Source organism: Phyllobates terribilis, unplaced genomic scaffold (assembly GCF_046119375.1).
Source record: "Phyllobates terribilis strain yellow unplaced genomic scaffold, ASM4611937v1 Scaffold_2__4_contigs__length_985480577, whole genome shotgun sequence".
NCBI classification, from domain to species: Eukaryota; Metazoa; Chordata; class Amphibia; order Anura; family Dendrobatidae; genus Phyllobates; species Phyllobates terribilis.
The window spans coordinates 115321313-115338617 of NW_027362762.1; the positions used below are offsets into that span (position 1 = coordinate 115321313).

At 45.0% G+C, this 17305-nt stretch overlaps 1 protein-coding gene across 6 annotated transcripts in view; it reads right to left on the reverse strand.

Annotated features, from left to right (window-relative positions):
- Positions 1-15667: 15667 nt before the first annotated feature.
- Positions 15668-17305, reverse strand: part of LOC141195983 (probable tRNA methyltransferase 9B) — a 51595-nt gene continuing 49957 nt past the window's right edge. For all 6 annotated transcript variants that reach the window (XM_073662530.1, XM_073662531.1, XM_073662533.1 and 3 more), the window contains one exon: positions 15668-16794. In XM_073662530.1, the coding sequence (XP_073518631.1) occupies positions 15833-16794 (962 nt within the window). In that variant the 3' untranslated portion in view covers positions 15668-15832. The remainder of the gene's footprint in view (positions 16795-17305) is intronic.

Sequence of the window (17305 nt, forward strand, 5' to 3'; positions counted from 1 at the left end):
GAGCCTGGTGACTCGGATAAACTTATCCTCAGAAGCAGAGGTGACTCTTGGTCTTCCTTTCCTGGGGCGGTCCTCATGTGAGCGAGTTTCTTTGTAGCGCTTGATGGTTTTTGCAACTGCACTTGGGGACACTTTCAAAGTTTTCCTAATTTTTCCGGACTGACTGATCTTCATTTCTTAAAGTAATGATGGCCACTCATTTTTCTTTACTTAGAATTTGTATTATGGCAAGAAAAAAGCAGCTAACAGTCTATTCAGTAGGACTATCAGCTGTGTATCCACCAGACTTCTGCACAACACAACTGATGGTCACAACCCCATTTATAAGGCAAGAAATCCCACTTATTAAACCTGACAGGGCACACCTGTGAAGTGAAAACCATTTCCAGTGACTACCTCTTGAAGCTCATCAAGAGAATGCCAAGAGTGTGCAAAGCAGTCATCAAAGCAAAAGGTGGCTACTTTGAAGAACCTAGAATATAAGACATATTTTCAGTTGTTTCACACTTTTTTTGTTAAGTATATAATTCCACATGTGTTAATTCATAGTTTTGATGCCTTCAGTGTGAATGTACAATTTTCATAGTCATGAAAATACAGAAAAATCTTTAAATGAGAAGGTGTGTCCAAACTTTTGGTCTGTACTGTATACACACACACACACATATACACATACACACACACATACACATACATATATACATACACACACACACACCAGGATGAGGGGTGCCATGCATAACAGGATAGGGATATTAACAGAATTGGGGGACATTACCCCTATAACAGTGTCAGCAGCAGACACCTCTCCCCCTTAACAGGGAATCATGACCACATTTTTTGCTTACATTTTTTTTTCTATTTTCCACCTCTAAAACCTAGGTGCGTCTTTATAGTCTGAAAAATACGGTACATGTTCTAGTTATAGTAAATATTTATGTAAAGCACATGAGTTATTTCTGTGCAGAATGTAAGAATGCCTAAATATGTTTATAGGAAGTTTCTCCCCCAGCAATTTGCCCCTATCAGTTCGCCCCCAGGTACATTTCGCCCCCGCATGTTCTCGTAGACCAACTTCTTCTTCCCACGTTTGGATAGAACTGAATTCATACTTGAAGACAGTGAATTGCTGTGAAAGCTGACTGATTTTTTTGTGCTCGTACACCTCTCTCTTTGTAGAGATTTTAGACACTGCTATATTCTGATGTAAAGATGGAATAAAAGCTAGTCTAATGCAACTTGCAGGACACCTGACATGCAAATTGTTACATCTGCAACAAAACTTGCAAAAAAGCAGGTCAGTGCTGGGTCAGGTAAAAGTTCACAAAATGTTTAGATTTTAGAGTGGTTTACATTCCCCACATAAATCAGGCCTCATTCACACTACATTTTTTAAATCTGTTTATTTGTTTCGTGTTATGTTTTTGTAACACAAGCGTTTTAGAAAGGTTTTGGAAAATGTCTTGTTAAAATTGTGGGCAAAATGCTCTGACACTATAATGCAATCAGGTGAGGCTTACAGATGGAAACAGTTGATTTAACATGTCATAAAAGTGGAGCACTCTGTACAGTACTTGGGTGACATGTGGATTGATGACGGACGGGAATTTATGAACCACAAGGACAAACTGGCGAAACATCCAAACACAAAATTCTGGGGGCAAAACAGGGTACAAACATCCAGGGGGCGAACTGCTGGTGGCGAAACATCTGGGGGCGATATGTGCGGGGGTGAAATGTGCGGGGGCAAAACATCCTGAGGGCGAAATGTACCCGGGGGCGAATTGCTGGGGGCGAAACATCCAATTCCCCCTAAATATAGCAATAAGTGAACCTGTACAACTTTTTTCTAAAGAAAATTAAGCAAACTGAAGTTTTTTTTTGACCAACCATGTTCACATACAGTTAAATAATGCAACTGATATTCAAATATGCTAAATGTCAAAATTTAGTTGTATAGCCAATACGAACAGAACAGCAGGGTTAATGCCCTTAAATCATTCAACCTCTATATTAGCTCAAATAGTAATGGTACCTAAACCCAATAAAGACTATCTGGATATCTTTCGCCCTATCACACTACTGAATGTTATAGTCATGCTTAAAATTCTCTAGCCATTAGATTCAACCCGTTCCTTAACCCTCTAATACATAGAGATCAAATGTGATTTCTTCCAGACCGCCATCTATTGACAACATCCGTAAAAGTCTTAGTTACTTACCAGTGACGGGATTTTTTGAAACCCATGACAGCATCACGAGAGAGGGGATCCGCCCACCAGGGACAGGAAACCTACAGGCTTAAAAGGGCGGCACCTCTCTCCTGCCTGAGTTTGGTTTACAGAGCATGAGAGGACCGCCAAGCTTAGTACAACAACAATCCAAATACAACAATGTGCTTATCCACTTTCAAAACTTTTTTTTTTTATACACCATATAAGAGTGAGTTATAATCCACTTAAGGGAGTGATCCCACAAACGTGAAGGGAGGGAATAAGGGTGCTGTGATGGGTTCCGAAAAATCCCGTTACCGGTAAGTAACTAAACTTTACTCCTTCACCCATGACAGCACCACGAGAGAATTACAGAGAAGAAAATTCTAGGGAGGGACCACAGCCTGGAGCACCCTTCTCCCGAAGGTGAGATCGGTAGAAACACCCATATCTAGTCTGTAGTGTCTATTAAAAGGTAGAAGGCGAGGATCAGGTAGCAGCCTTATATATCTCTTCAATGGAGACATCTGACTTCTCCGCCCAGGAGGTCGCCATGGCCCGAGTGGAATGGCATCGCAGACCTTCTGGTACTTCCTCACCGTTTGACGAGTAGTCAAGAGCGATGGCATCCCTTATCCACCTGGCGATAGTAGGTTTTGAGGTCCTGCACCCTTTCCTAACACCCTGGTGACCTATGAAAAGGGATCTATCTTTCCTATAATTTTCAGTGACCACAAGATACTTGATAACACATCTCCTTACAACATCTAACATGTGTAATCTTTCTTCCTTCTGGTTCTTTGGACAGGAACAGAAGGTGGGCAAGACTATCTCCTGAGTTCTGTGAAAGTGAGTTGCTACTTTAGGGACATAAGCTGGGTCTGGCTTAAAGATTACCCTACCCTCTAAAATTTGAGTAAAGGGCGGGGCCATGGATAGAGCTTGGATGTCGCTCACTCTTCTGGCTGACGTCAATGAGACTAAAAAGGGCTCTTTTTAAGGAAATGAGTTTAAGGGATGCCGATTCTAGGAGCTCAAAAGGCGGGTTGGTCAGGGCAGTCAAGACTAAGTTTAAATCCCAAAGCATTAGTTTTGATTTAACAATGGGTCTAGATCTAAACGATGCTTTAATAAATCGTAAGACCCAGTAATTTCCCGCCAAATCATAAGAAAATAAGGCACCAAGTGCTGAGAACTGAACCTTCAGGGTACTAGTGGACAACCTAAACTCCACGCCTTTTTGTAGGAATTCTAAAATCTTTCCTATAGGTTCCCCCTCTTCCACCTTAACACTGAGAAGGTTAACTTTCTCCAATTTCTGGCATATATGCGTGTAGTAACCACCTTCCTACTACATAAAAGAGTGTTTATGAGGTTTGATGAGAACCCTTTATTCTTTAATAACGCCCTTTCAAATTCCACGCTGTCTGATGTAGTCCTGGCGCTGGAGGATGAACGATCGGCCCCTGCAGGAGGATGTCTGGGATCTCTGGTAGGATCAATGGGTCTATCACAGACATCTCTCCTGGGCCAGAAGGGGGCTATGAGCTATGACTTCCTTATGACAACTGGAAGCAGGGATGCAGGAGGAAAGGCATAAGCCAGGCTGAATTTCCAGGGGATTAGGAGAGAGTTTACCACCAGAGGATCTTCCCTGGGATTCAGGAAACAGAATTCTCTCACCTTGCGATTCTGCCTGGTGGTGAATAGATCCACCACCGGAAGACCCCCACATCAGAATTATCTGAGAAAAGATCTGTTGATTCAGTCCCTCTTCTCCCTCTTTTAAAATATTACGGCTCGGGAAGTCTGCCTTGGTGTTTTCCTTTCCTTTTAAGGGTATGTGCACACGATGCAGAAATGCTCAGGATTTTTTCCTGAGCATTTCTGCATCTCCCTGGCAGGAAAAAACGCATGCGCATTGTACATGCGGTTTCTTGCCAGGGACATGCGGAAATGAAGCGGTCTTCACTTTCATTTCCGCATGCTGGTTGACAAGCGCTTCCCAAGCGATTTTAGCATCACTTGGAAAGTGCTTGTCAACTTCACACTATATAAATCCATGCAGCCGGCATGGATTTATATAGTGGGTGAATGTCAAAAAATAAAAAATAAATATATACTTTACCCTCTGATGGCCCCCGGTGTCTTGCTTCGCTCGGTCCCGGCTACCGGCAGTGAAGACTGAAGGACCTGCCGACGTCAGCGTCACGTGACCCGTCACATGACTGACGTCAGCGAAGGTCCTTCTTCATTCAACCGCGAAGTGCGGGGAACCAAGCAGGAGCTCTGCACCTGCCGTCAGAAGGTGAGTATGTATATATTTTTTATTTTATTCTTTTTTTTTTAATGGTACCTGGGTCTGGATGAGAGTCCTCTCATCCACACCTGGGTACCATCCGCACATTAGACCGCATGAAAAGCGCATCAACATATACAGTGATGCGGATTCCATGCTGTCTAATGCAAGTCAATGGTGCCAAAAAAGCAGCGTTTCCGCAAAATTAATTGACATGCTGCGGATTTTTCGAGCGCAGCGTTTACGCTGCGGAAAAATCCGCATCATGGGCACAGCACATGCGGATTTCAATTGGGGAACATTGCTGCCCTTCTACCATGCGTTTTTCATGCATTTACGCAACTGCAAAAACGCCGCGGAAACGCATGAAAAACGCATCGTGTGAACTCAGCCTAAATGTAAGGCAGTAAGGGAGAGTAAATGACTTTCTGCTTTCTGCAACAGCTTGTCTGCAACTTTCATCAGATTTTTTGACTTGGTACCCCCTTGGTGGTTTATATAAGCCACGGATACACTGTTGTCCGATAGCACCCGACGTCCCAGCCCTGTAGAGATACAAGGATCCCGCTTACTTCTTAATCTACTGCGAATAGTTCTTTAACATTAGAGGAAAACTTTTTCTCATACTCCGCCCAAACTCCCTGGACTATTTCACCATCTAGATTGGCTCCTCATCCCCTGGGCTTGCGTCTGTGGTTAAAACATGGGTTGAATTTACGCCCCTGGACAGGTTCCCACTATTCAGCCACCACCGAAGGGATTGTGTTGAGTGAGGGGATAATGTTATTTTACCTTCTAGATGCCCCCCAAGTATTGACTCATTTAGCACTTCCCACTGTAGGGCCCTAGAGTGGTATTGTGCCCATAAGACTGCAGGGAAACAGGATGTTAAGGTGCCTAATAAAGACATTGCCCTTCGAAGAATCATAGAAAGGCTATCTATGGATTCCTTCACCTAATGCTGAATCATCTTAACTTTCAAGACTGGTAGATGTGACTCCTTTCTGAATCCAGTATGACTCCCAGAAACTGCTGGGCTTTCATGGGTGCTAGCTTGGATTCTGGTAAATTTAATAACCAACCCAGGCTCTATAAGATGGACATTACCTCCACTAAATGAACTTCACATTGATAAAAGGAATTCCCCACTATGAGGGAATTATCCAGATAGAGAAAAAGATATTATCCCCTAACATGAGCCATAGCTTCAGCCACCACTTTAGTGAAAACTCTAGGTGCTACATCTAGACCAAAGGGAAGGGACGTGTATTGGAAATGTTTAATTACACCCTCTATTTTCACTGCCACCCTTTTTGATAGTCCTCATGAATGGGTATGTGATAGTACACATCTTTAAGATCCAAGACTGCCATGTAACAATCAGGAAAGAGAAATTTTATTGCTGCGTTCAAAGACTCCCATTTTAAACGTATGCGTTTTAAGGTGTTTATTCAGGGACTTCAGGTTATAGTTTTGAAGGGACTGTCTGGTTTAGGAACTAAGAAGAGAAAGGAGTAAAACCCTTTCATTTCTCTGCCTCTGGGACTTCAGTCAGGACTGATTTTTCAATTAGAATCTGGACCTCCAACTGTAGGGCTAACTGCTGCTCTGGGGAAGAACGGGAAGGAATAACCATAAATCTTCCCTGGGGTAGTGATTGGAATTCCAATCTCAGTCTAGATTCCACCAAACCGAGGATCCAGCTGCTCGCTATAATGCGTTTTCAGGCTGGGAAAAAGGCGGAAAGCCTTCCCCCCACCTGGGCTAGGCGTCATTGTCCTGATTTCCGGGCGCCCCGAGAAGAAGACCCGAATAGCAGACCTCTACCTGCGGACTTCATACTTGTTCTGTTATTTTGCTGGTCTTCTAGGAACAAATTTCTTTTTTTGGAACGACCCCTTGTAGGTAGGCAAGGACCCCGAAGGAAAACCTTTTTTAGAATCCCCTGCCTTTTCCAGTATTTCATCCATAGCAGGACCGAACAGCTACTCTCCTTCACAGGGGATAGAACACAATCTGGATCTGGCTTGTATGTCTCCCAGCCAACATTTAAGCCATAAGGCCCGACGGGCAACATTTGACAGGGTGGCCGACCTTGCTGCCAATCTTACAGAGTCAGCTGATGCGTCGGCAAGGAAGGCTGCAGCACCCTGAACAAGAGGAATGGTAGACAGGATTTGTTTTCTTGACACCCCCTCCTCTAATTGAGATTCCAACTGCTCCAACCAAATCATTAGAGATCTGGAAGGGCAGGTAGCCACCACTGCTGGTTTCAAGGCACCTGCTGCAGTTTCCCAGGTCCCTTTTAGAAAGGTATCCGCTCTCCTATCCAGCAGGTTCTTTAATACCCCCATATCATCAAAGGGCAAGGAGGATTTTCTGGAGGCTTTAGTTATGGCCACATCTAATTTACGAGCTTTAGACCAAGAGGAGGAGGATGATGAATCTTCGAAGGGATACTTCCTCTTGAATGAGGGTGGAACAGAACCTTTTCTTTCTGGTTTCTTCCATTCTCTATTAATTAACCATTGTCACATCCTCAACCGATCTTTCTGACCTAGTGTCCACAATGCCCATGATGGCACGGACGGCCTTGACTAGTGCGTCTACTTCGTTCAGGGGAAAGCAATGTCGACCCGAGTCACTGTCTGAAGAGGTTGTTGACTGAGAGGGATCATCTGAATTTTCGGCATCAATGGAAAAAAAGAGGATTTTCCGGACACTGGAGAAGGCTCCCTTTCTCGCCCTCCCCTTGTCTTTTTAGAAAGGGCCTTGTCTATCTCATCCTTGATCAGGGATCTCAATCCCAAAGAAAATCTGGAGGGTCTCTTCAGCCACTGTCCAGTCAAGAGTCTGGCAGAGGGATTTTACATAAAGCACACTCCTTGTGCTTTGATTTGGCACTACACTTCTTACTTTGAAAAACATTTAGCGAGAAGAAGGGAACAATTACCAAGTGAACTTTCATGACGATCCACTTACCCCGGTTTGCTGAATGATTTTTCTTAGCCGGAGGATCCTCCCTCGGGGCTGCAGAAACCTTCCTCCTGCTTGAGCTTTTCTGGCTGGATCTCGTGGACCCACGTTTCTCCGTGGAATGGCTGCTCCTGCCACTGGTACAAGGGCGGTGCTGGACCACTGGCTCTTGGGGCTCACCAGGCAGCAGCTGATCTTGATGCTGCTGAGGTAGCTGCTGCTGCTCGCAATTATCCTTTATTATGCACAAAAAACACACTCTCATGGGCTGGGAAGCACCCAAGCAGTAGCGCCAGTAACTTTTATATCGGCCACTGCTCCAGTACCTCATTTCTGGGTCAGCTGACCCCTTGCGTGGCTTGATTAACCCCTCCCATTTCCAGCGGGGAACATCCCCCCCCCCCACCTGACACCGCACGCCCCTTCTGGCGTGTCATTGACCGTAACACCAGCTTTCCTGGATGACTTCCCGGACACGCCTCTCGCCGGCCCCCCGGCCGAGCCTCCATTCGCGTCACCCGGCCGTGCCTCCCCTCATGCCGCCCCCGGCCTCGTCACATAGCCGACGCGACTCGTACTTCCTGTTTCCGCAGTAGTGGGGGGGGCGGGACTTCCGGACTCGCGGGGTTTAACCATCTGCTGTCCGAGCCACGCGTGAGCCTGAACCGGCCGGCCAGGTGTGGGACAGTAAGCTCTTCTTTCTTGCGACAGGTAAGCCTGCACAGGGAGAGAGGTGACGCCCTTTTAAGCCTGTAAGTTTCCTGTCCTTGGTGGGCGGATCCTCTCTCTCGTGGTGCTGTCATGGGTGAACGAATAAATTGTCCATTTGGCACACCTGGCTTCTTTACGCAAATTCCCCTCCTTGTTTCTCTTTCTTGATATTTCTAAAGCATTTGATTGCTTATCATGGGAATATATGTACCATATAATGCCCCATGCAGCATGTCACCCCCCCCATATAATGCCCCATGCAGCATGTCACCCCCCCATATAATGCCCCATGCAGCATGTCACCCTCCCCCCCCATATTATGCCCCATGCAGCATGTCACCCCCCCATATTATGCCCCATGCAGGATGTCCCTTTCCCCCCCATATAATGCCCCATGCAGGATGTCCCTTTCCCCCCCATATAATGTCCCATGCAGGATGTCACCCCCCATATCATACCCCATGCAGGATGTCAGCCCCCCATATGATACCCCTTGCAGGATGTCACCCCCCCCCCCCCCATATAATGACCTATGCCTCCATACATTAAAAAATAAATAAATCCAATACTCAACTCACTTCTCACTTGCTGCCGCTGCTCTACTCTGGTCTGGACTCCAGCGTCGCGGCGGCGCTGTCCAGCTCTGCGCTTCCTGTGACGGCACTCGGGAGGGCGCGGTGTAAAGACGTCACCGCACCCTCTGACCCGAAACGTCACAGAAAGCGCAGAGCAGGAAGACAGGGGATCTGCAGAGGCACGGGGAGAGGTAAGTATCCGCCTGCCGGGTCCCTGAGCAAGCGGGGGGGGGAAGGGCGGGCAATGGCACCGCTCTCCTCTCCTCTCCTCCGCCCATAGCCCGGCGGGCCGGATAAAAGTCCTCCGCGGGCCGCATGTGGCCCGCGGGCCGTAGTTTGAGGACCCTTGCTTTAGAGGCAAAGCAATTGATAGGGCAGAACGGTGGCTCAGTGGTTAGCACTGCAGCCTTGCAGCGCTTGGGTGCTGGGTTCAAATCCCACCAAGGACAACATCTGCAAGGAGTCTCATTCTCCCCGTGTTTGCGTGGGTTTCCTCTGGTTTCCTGCCACACTCTAAAGACATACTGATAGGGAATTTAGATTGTGAGCCCCAATGGGGACAGTGCAGTTAATCTCTGTAAAGTACTGTGGAATTAATGGCACTATATAAGTGAGTACAAAAATGAATAGCCCACACTTGGGGAAAAAAAAAAACAATTATCCCATTTCCAGAATTCCTAGCTTGTGCAGATAACTTCATGATCAACAAGCAGCTTTCGACTGTCATGAATACTCAACTTAAATTTTTCCAAATATGGGACCCCTCCTTCACTGTGTCATTTGCCAGCTCTTCTTCCTCTCACTGTCGGGGTTCCTCAGAGTTCAGTTCTAGTTTCCCTCCTCTTCTTATACTGCTACGATTGGACAAACCATCAGATTAGATTTTCAGTACCATCTACAGTGACATGTAAAAGTTTGGGCTCCCCTGGTCAAACTTACTGTTATTGTGAACAGTTAAGCAAGTTGAAGATGAAATGATTTCTAAAAGGCCTAAAGTTAAAGATGACACATTCCCTTTGCCTAAAATACAAACAAAAATTATATTTTCATCTTTTACATATTAATACTTACAAAAAGGAAAATGGGCCAATGCAAAAGTTTGGGAGATCTGTGTGCTCGGATAACTTTGACCAAGGTTTCAGACCTTTTAGCCTGTTAGGGTTATGGCTTGTTCACGATCATCGTTAGGAAAGCCAGATGATGCAAATTTCCCAGCTTTATAAAACCCAGCCTTTTCTAACCTTGTGCCAAAAAACAGCAGCCGTGGGTTCTTCTACATGCCACTGTATATGCTGATGACACCCAGTTATACCCATTGTCTCCTGATATTACCCATGCATTACTACAAGATACCAGAGATTATCGTGCTTCTATCTCTATCATCATGTCCTCTGTCTAAACCTAAATCTGTCAAAAAATGAACTCCTTGTGTTTCCCCCCTCTACTAACATTCCAAAACCCAATATTACCATTTCTGTGTGTGGTTCTACTGTTAACACCCCTGCAGCACGCACGCTGTCTTAGGCTATGTGCCCACGATGCAGAAATGCTCTGGATTTTTTCCTGAGCGTTTCTGCATCTCCCTGGAAGAAAAAACACATGCGGATTGTACATGCGTTTTCCTGCCAGGGACATGCGGATGTGAAGCGTTCTTCACTTGCATTTCTGCATGCGGGTTGTCAAGCGCTTTCCAAGCGATTTTAGCATCACTTGAAAAGTGCTTGTCAACTTGGTCACACTATATAAATCCATGCAACCGGCATGGATTTATATAGTGTGACCTTAAAGAATGTTTAAAAATAAAAAAATAAATCTATACTTACCTTCTGATGGCCCCCGGAGTCTTGCTTCGCTCCGTCCTGGCTTGCCGGCAGCTCGCGGTACACTGAAGGACCTGCCGTCACATGACTATGACATCAGCGCAGGTCCTTCAGTCCACCGCGATCTGCCGGCAAGGGAGGACGAGCGCAGCGGGGGCCATCAGAAGGTAAATATAGTATTTATTTTTTATTTTATTATTATTTTTACAGGTTCTATGGTACCCGAGTCCGGAGGAGAGTCTGCTCTCCTCCACACCTGGGTACCATCCGCACATTGAACGCATGTATTCCGCATGTGCTTATCCAGTGATGCGGAATCCAAGCGATTCAATGCAAGTCAATGGCGGCGAAAACGCAGCGCTTCCGCAAAATAATTGGTAGTGCTGCGTTTTTTTTCGCAATGATAATCCGCAGCGGAAATTTCCGCAGCATGTGCACAGCACATGCGGATTATCATTGGGGAACATGGTAGACCTTCTACCAAGCGGTTTTTAAGCGTTTCTGCAGCGTTTTTGCCACTGCATAAAAGCTTAAAAAGCGCATCATGGGCACACAGCCTTAGGGTTATATTGGACTCAGATCTTTCCTTCACTCCCCACATCAGATTACTCGCTCACTCATGTTGCCTACTCCTCAAAAAAATCTTTGACCTTTTCTTACCTTTCATCCTGTAAAAACTCTTATTGTTGCATTTATTCTCATCTTGACTATTGCAACTCTCTACTAATCTGTCTCTCTCTTACTAAACTCTCCCTTTTCAAATCATCCTGAATGCATTAGCCAGGATCATCTTCCTCTCCAACCGCTACACCGATGCCTCTAAGCTGTGCCAGTCATTGCACTGGTTGCCCATCCACTACTGAGTTCAATATAAACTTATCACTCTCACCCACAAAGCTCTTCATAGTTCTGTACCACCCTACATCTCCTCCTTCATCTATCGCCCTACTTTTGCCCTTCATTCTGCTAATGACCTAAGACTAACATCCCCAATAATCAAAACCAGTCTCCAAGAATTCTCGTGATCTGCGCCACTTCTTTGGAATGCACTACCAAGGACAATTCGATTAATTCCAAGTACCCACAGTTTTAAGCGTGCCCTAAAAATGCTGTTTTTTTAGACTGGCCTATCATGTCACCTCACTTATGTAACCTTTTCAGTTTTGCTCTTCCAATTTTTTTCCCCCAAATCAGGACCCTCATGGCATCTGTTCACACACCCTCCTTGCACTTAACACTCTATATCTGTATTTATACACATACTGACTGATGATCGGATCATGCAGCGTAATTTGAATACCCTATTATATTGATGGCTAGACCATACAGTGCTGGCCAAAAGTATTGGCACCCCTGCAATTCTGTCAGATAATACTCAGTTTCTTCCTGAAAATGATTGCAATCACAAATTCTTTGGTATTATTCTCTTCATTTAATTTGCTTGCAAGGAAAAAACACAAAAGAGAATGAAGCAAAAATCAAATCATTGATCATTTCACACAAAACTCCAAAAAAGAGCCGGACAAAAGTATTGGCACCCTCAGCCTAATTCTTGGTTGCACAGCCTTTAGCCAAAATAACTGCGAACAACCGCTTCCGGTAACCATCAATGAGTTTCTTACAATGCTCTGCTGGAATTGTAGACCATTCTTCTTTGGGAAACTGCTCCAGGTCCCTGATATTTGAAGGGTGCCTTCTCCAAACTGCCATTTTGAGATCTCTCCACAGGTGTTCTATGGGATTCAGGTCTGGACTCATTGCTGGCCACCTTTGAAGTCTCCAGTGCTTTCTCTCAAACCATTTTATAGTGCTTTTGGAAGTGTGTTTTGGGTCATTGTCCTGCTGGAAGACCCATGACCTCTGAGGGAGACCCAGCTTTCTCACACTGGGCCCTATATTATGCTGCAAAATTTGTTAGTAGTCTTCAGACTTCATAATGCCAAGCACACGGTCAAGCAGTCCAGTGCCAGAGGCAGCAAAGCAACCCCAAAACATCAGGGAACCTCCGACATGCTTGACTGTAGGGACCGTGTTCTTTTCTTTGAATGCCTCTTTTTTTTCCCTGTACACTCTATGTTGATGCTTTTTAAAAAAAAAAAGCTCTACTTTTGTCTCATCTGACCAGAGAACATTCTTCCAAAACATTTTAGGCTTTCTCAGGTAAGTTTTGGCAAACTCCAGCCTGGCTTTTTTATGTCTCGGGGTTAGAAGTGGGGTCTTCCTGGGTATCCTACCATACAGTCCCTTTTCATTCAGACGCCGACGGAAAGTACGGGTTGACACTGTTGTACCCTCGGACTGCAGGGCAGCTTGAACTTGTTTGGATGTTAGTCAAGGTTCTTTATTCACCATCCGCACAATCTTGCGTTGAAATCTCTCATCAATTTTTCTTTTCCGTTCACATCTAGGGAGGTTAGCCACAGTGCCATGGGCTTTAAACTTCTTGATGACACTGCGCACGGAAGACACAGGAACATTCAGGTCTTTGGAGATGGACTTGTAGCCTTGAGATTGCTCATGCTTCCTCACAATTTGGTTTCTCAAGTCCTCAGACAGTTCTTTGGTCTTCTTTCTTTTCTCCATGCTCAATGTGGTACACACAAGGACACAGGACAGAGGTTGAGTCAACTTTAATCCATGTTAGCTGGCTGCAAGTGTGATTTAGTTATTGCCAACACCTGTTAGGTGCCACAGGTAAGTTACAGGTGCTGTTAATTACACGAATTAGAGAAGCATCACATGATTTTTCAAACTGTGCCAATACTTTTGTCCACCCCCTTTTTTAGGTTTGGTCTGGAATTATATCCAATTTGGCTTTAGGACAATTCTTTTTGTGTTTTTTTTCATTGAAGACAAATTAAATGAAGAGAATAATACCAAAGAATTTGTGATTGCAATCATTTTCAGGAAGAAACTGAGTATTATCTGACAGAATTGCAGGGGTGCCAATACTTTTGGCCAGCACTGTACATACAAGTACTTTTTACCATTTACCTTTCATGTCTCCCCCATTTCCTCATAAGATTAATAATAAACTTTATTTTTATATAGCACTAACATATTCGGCAGATCTTTACAGACATTATCATCGCTGTCCCAATTGGGGCTCACGATCTACATTCCCCATCAGTATGTCTTTGGAACGTGGGAGGAAACCCACGCAAACAAGGGGAGAATGTGACATCCTCTCTGGTGGAAGCCCTTTTAGTTTACCCTGGGTGATGGGGGACTCGGAGTCGGGTCCTGTGATGGAGAGATGGGATGTAGCCGTGGCCCGGACCCGACCCGTGCTCAGGGCCGTCACATTAAAAGGAGATGGTGTGGGCTTATCCGGGTTGAGTGGTTGGTTAACGACTACGCCACCTGTGGTGCCTGGTGATGGCCACCAGCGCCGCTGCAGTCCGCTGAGGCATGGTGTTACGGCGGCCAAAGTTCTTACTACTCCCCACAGGCGGAGCAAGGCCTCAAGATGGAGGGGGTAGTAGTAGAGGAGAAAGGATGCCGCGTCCCGCAGAAATAACAGTCCGGAGGCCATAGGGGTGAACTTCCAAGGCTTTACTCACGTAGCTAGCAAAGGAAGGCGACTCCCTGCTCCCCGCGGAGTCCTGTGCTCACCAGAGGCGGGGGTCCGACAACCTCTGAGTAAGTCCAGCATTCAGTCGGGACCCTACAGCAGAGTGTTCCTGAACTACAGACCGATTCCTTTCCTGTCTGTGTGTGTGCTAATAGGCCGGGACTCCCTCTGAGCTCCTCGCAGAACAAGGGCACGGGTGGCAGCTCCGCTCCGTCCGATACGCGGTGGGATCCTCTGGGCCTACCGGGCTTTCCCGTCCAGGACGTAGAGTAGCAAGGTCAGGTGTCGGTACCCCTTTTGCAGCCGGAGTCCCTCTGAATATATCAGCATGGCGAGGACAGGTGGCATACTCCACCCTGTCTGCATCCTGCCTGGGATCCATTTGCTGTGGAGCCACACTCTTCAGCTCCGGGCCTTCTTGGTCCTGGTCATTGGCCGGGTTGAGACATTCCTGGTCTACAACCTACCTCTCGTCCCAAGGCCGGGGTACGAGGGCTGTGTCCCTTTCCGGTGCAGGCCCCCACAGGATCTGCGCTCCGGGAGGGAGGTCACGTTACACACAGTAATTGACAGCACAGTACGACCAACTCACAAGGACCAAAGATGGCTCTTTATTAAATATGAAATTGAAAGTGTAACTAACTTGTAAGTCCTCCACCCTCACCCACTAACTGGTTCCCCTCACTCTTGGTTCCCCAGTCTCCCTGTAACCAGGAGAGCAGCACCTAGTGCATACCAGCCCCCTCTGGTGGAGAAGTGTGGTGTTGGATGCAAAGGTTGGGTCACGACTATCACACTGGTCTTACCTCAGAGGAGGAACACTACACTCCATTAGAGAAGTGCAGCATCCCTGATGCGGTCGAACCCTCAGGGGCGCCACAACAACCTACACACTCCTTGTAGATGTTGGTTCTTGGTGGGATTTGAACCCAGGACCCCAGTGCTGCAAGGATATAGTGCTAACCACTGAGCCACCGTGCTGCCCTAAGATTGTAAGCTTGCGAGCAGGGCGCTCACTCCTCTTGGTATCTGTTGAATGTGTTTACGCTGTTATGTCTTTATTGTCTGTTCAAGTCCCCTCTGCACTGTAAAGTGCTGTGGAATAAGGAGCTATAGAAATAAGTTATTTATTATATGGGACCTGTGGCAAGCATATGCTCATACACAATTGTCAAGTGCCCGTCTGTCCTTTTGGTTAATCATTGCTTTTCTTTTAGATGTGCTGTAATATGTTTTTTAAAAAATTCAGACTTGGTTATATTGATAAAAAGATAATAAAATACTTGAAAGAGAATAAAACAATCTAAAGGCTAAATCTTGTAAACTATTTTTTGTAGCAGAGCTAAGGTCATAGACCTGATCATCCAGGATTGATACAATCTCTCTGTATGTAATAAATTTATGACGAGTATAAAAACTTGTTCTCCAAAATGAGGGCACATCAAGTTCTGATTATAAGATCTGTTGGACCAACACCTATATTCTTCACAATCATAGTATTTTGTTCAGATGGAGATATTTATTTAAGAAAATGTAGTAAAAAAAACAAACATCAGAAGCTACACTATAAAACATGCAATAAAATAAGTTTTAAAAATTATAATTAAAATACGAATATTACATAAACAGAACATTAACATAATTATCAACTGTGTCGATACACATTACACCTTTGGAAGTTGAATCTTTTCAGCAATAACACACCAGTTTGAATGATCAAAGAACGTCTGCACAACGCGAAGCTCGGGAATGCATTGTTCTATGATGTCACTGAGCTCGCCCTGCTTAAAAATGTGGTAATATCGTAGACAGCCATGATTTACACCTTGCAGAAGCTGATGGTCTGATGAAACAATTTCACAATCGTAGTGACAGCTGATTAAGGATTTGTCTCTAGTCTTCTTTTCACCAGGATTTGCATAATTCATAGTAAACTTAAGTCTCTGATCAGTTGATTTCCTGAATTCTGAACCCAGATCTGGTAAAGGAACCGCGTTAAAATCATTAATTGCTTCCTTACTAAGGTCTACAGTGGGAGACTTCCAAAAGGCTACATTAGTTATTGGTGAGCTTAACCTTTCTTCAACTGTGTTGGTATTCTTCTCAAGGTTTTGCCCATGATATCCAACATTTCTAAAAAAATGCAAATGCTTAGAGGAAATGCTTAGAGGTCTCTTAATATCAATACAGAGATTATACAATCTCCGGAATATGTTTCTATCATGGTGCTCTATGACCCCAGGATCAGAAGTTTCATTCAATCCTGAATCTAAAGAGCGTGCCAAGAACCTGGATGAAGGAAGTTCCTTCTGATATGGTAAACATTGATCATCTAGAAATGAAGAACTCTTAGTCCTTAGCGTTGTGGAAGCATGGACCTTGTTGAAGTGCGGTTTCAAAGAGATGATATTGAGGTCTGCTTGCCTAGACTTTTGCAGCTTGTCCGATAGGTTTTGTATACTTGGATCTGTGTTCCAAGGTATGAGCAAATCTTGTTTTTGAAACTTCCTTCTTTTTTGCTCCATTGCCCATACATATATCATCATCTGTCCACCAACTTTCAGTATCCGACTCATCTCCTTAATAGCTAGAGCACGCCGTTCCTTAGTTGAAAAATGGTGGATAACTGTAGAGGCCAGAAAAAAAGAACATTAGAGTGTTTGATCTTTTTATGTCAATTTTTTTTATTGTACCAAGTAAGAAAAGTTCTGCAACTTTCTGGCCAGATTGTTCAATTCCCTACTTCTTTAACACTTTAAGTATAAGGGCCTGTGTGGGCCTTAGACCACGTTTATATGACCGTATTTTTGTCAGCTTTTCAAATAAGTATTCTAATGAAAAAATGAAACCAAATCAGTATTTGCAATCAAACTGCAGAAGAACTGCAAGTGTTTCCTCTATAAATGGGCTGTTTGGAATAAACTTTTTGTTCCTCAAAGGCTTGCAAAAGTATAAAATAAGAAACTAAGCTGCTACCCTCCCCAGATCCAGTGCAGCCTCTCCACTGCTGACCTAGCGATCGTTCACAAGCTGTAATCAGCAAGTGCTCAACTACAGCACACATACCCACTGCAGCCAATCACTGGGCCTTGTGGCTATCAATGTAGATTGCATGTGCCACTGAGCCTAGTAATTGA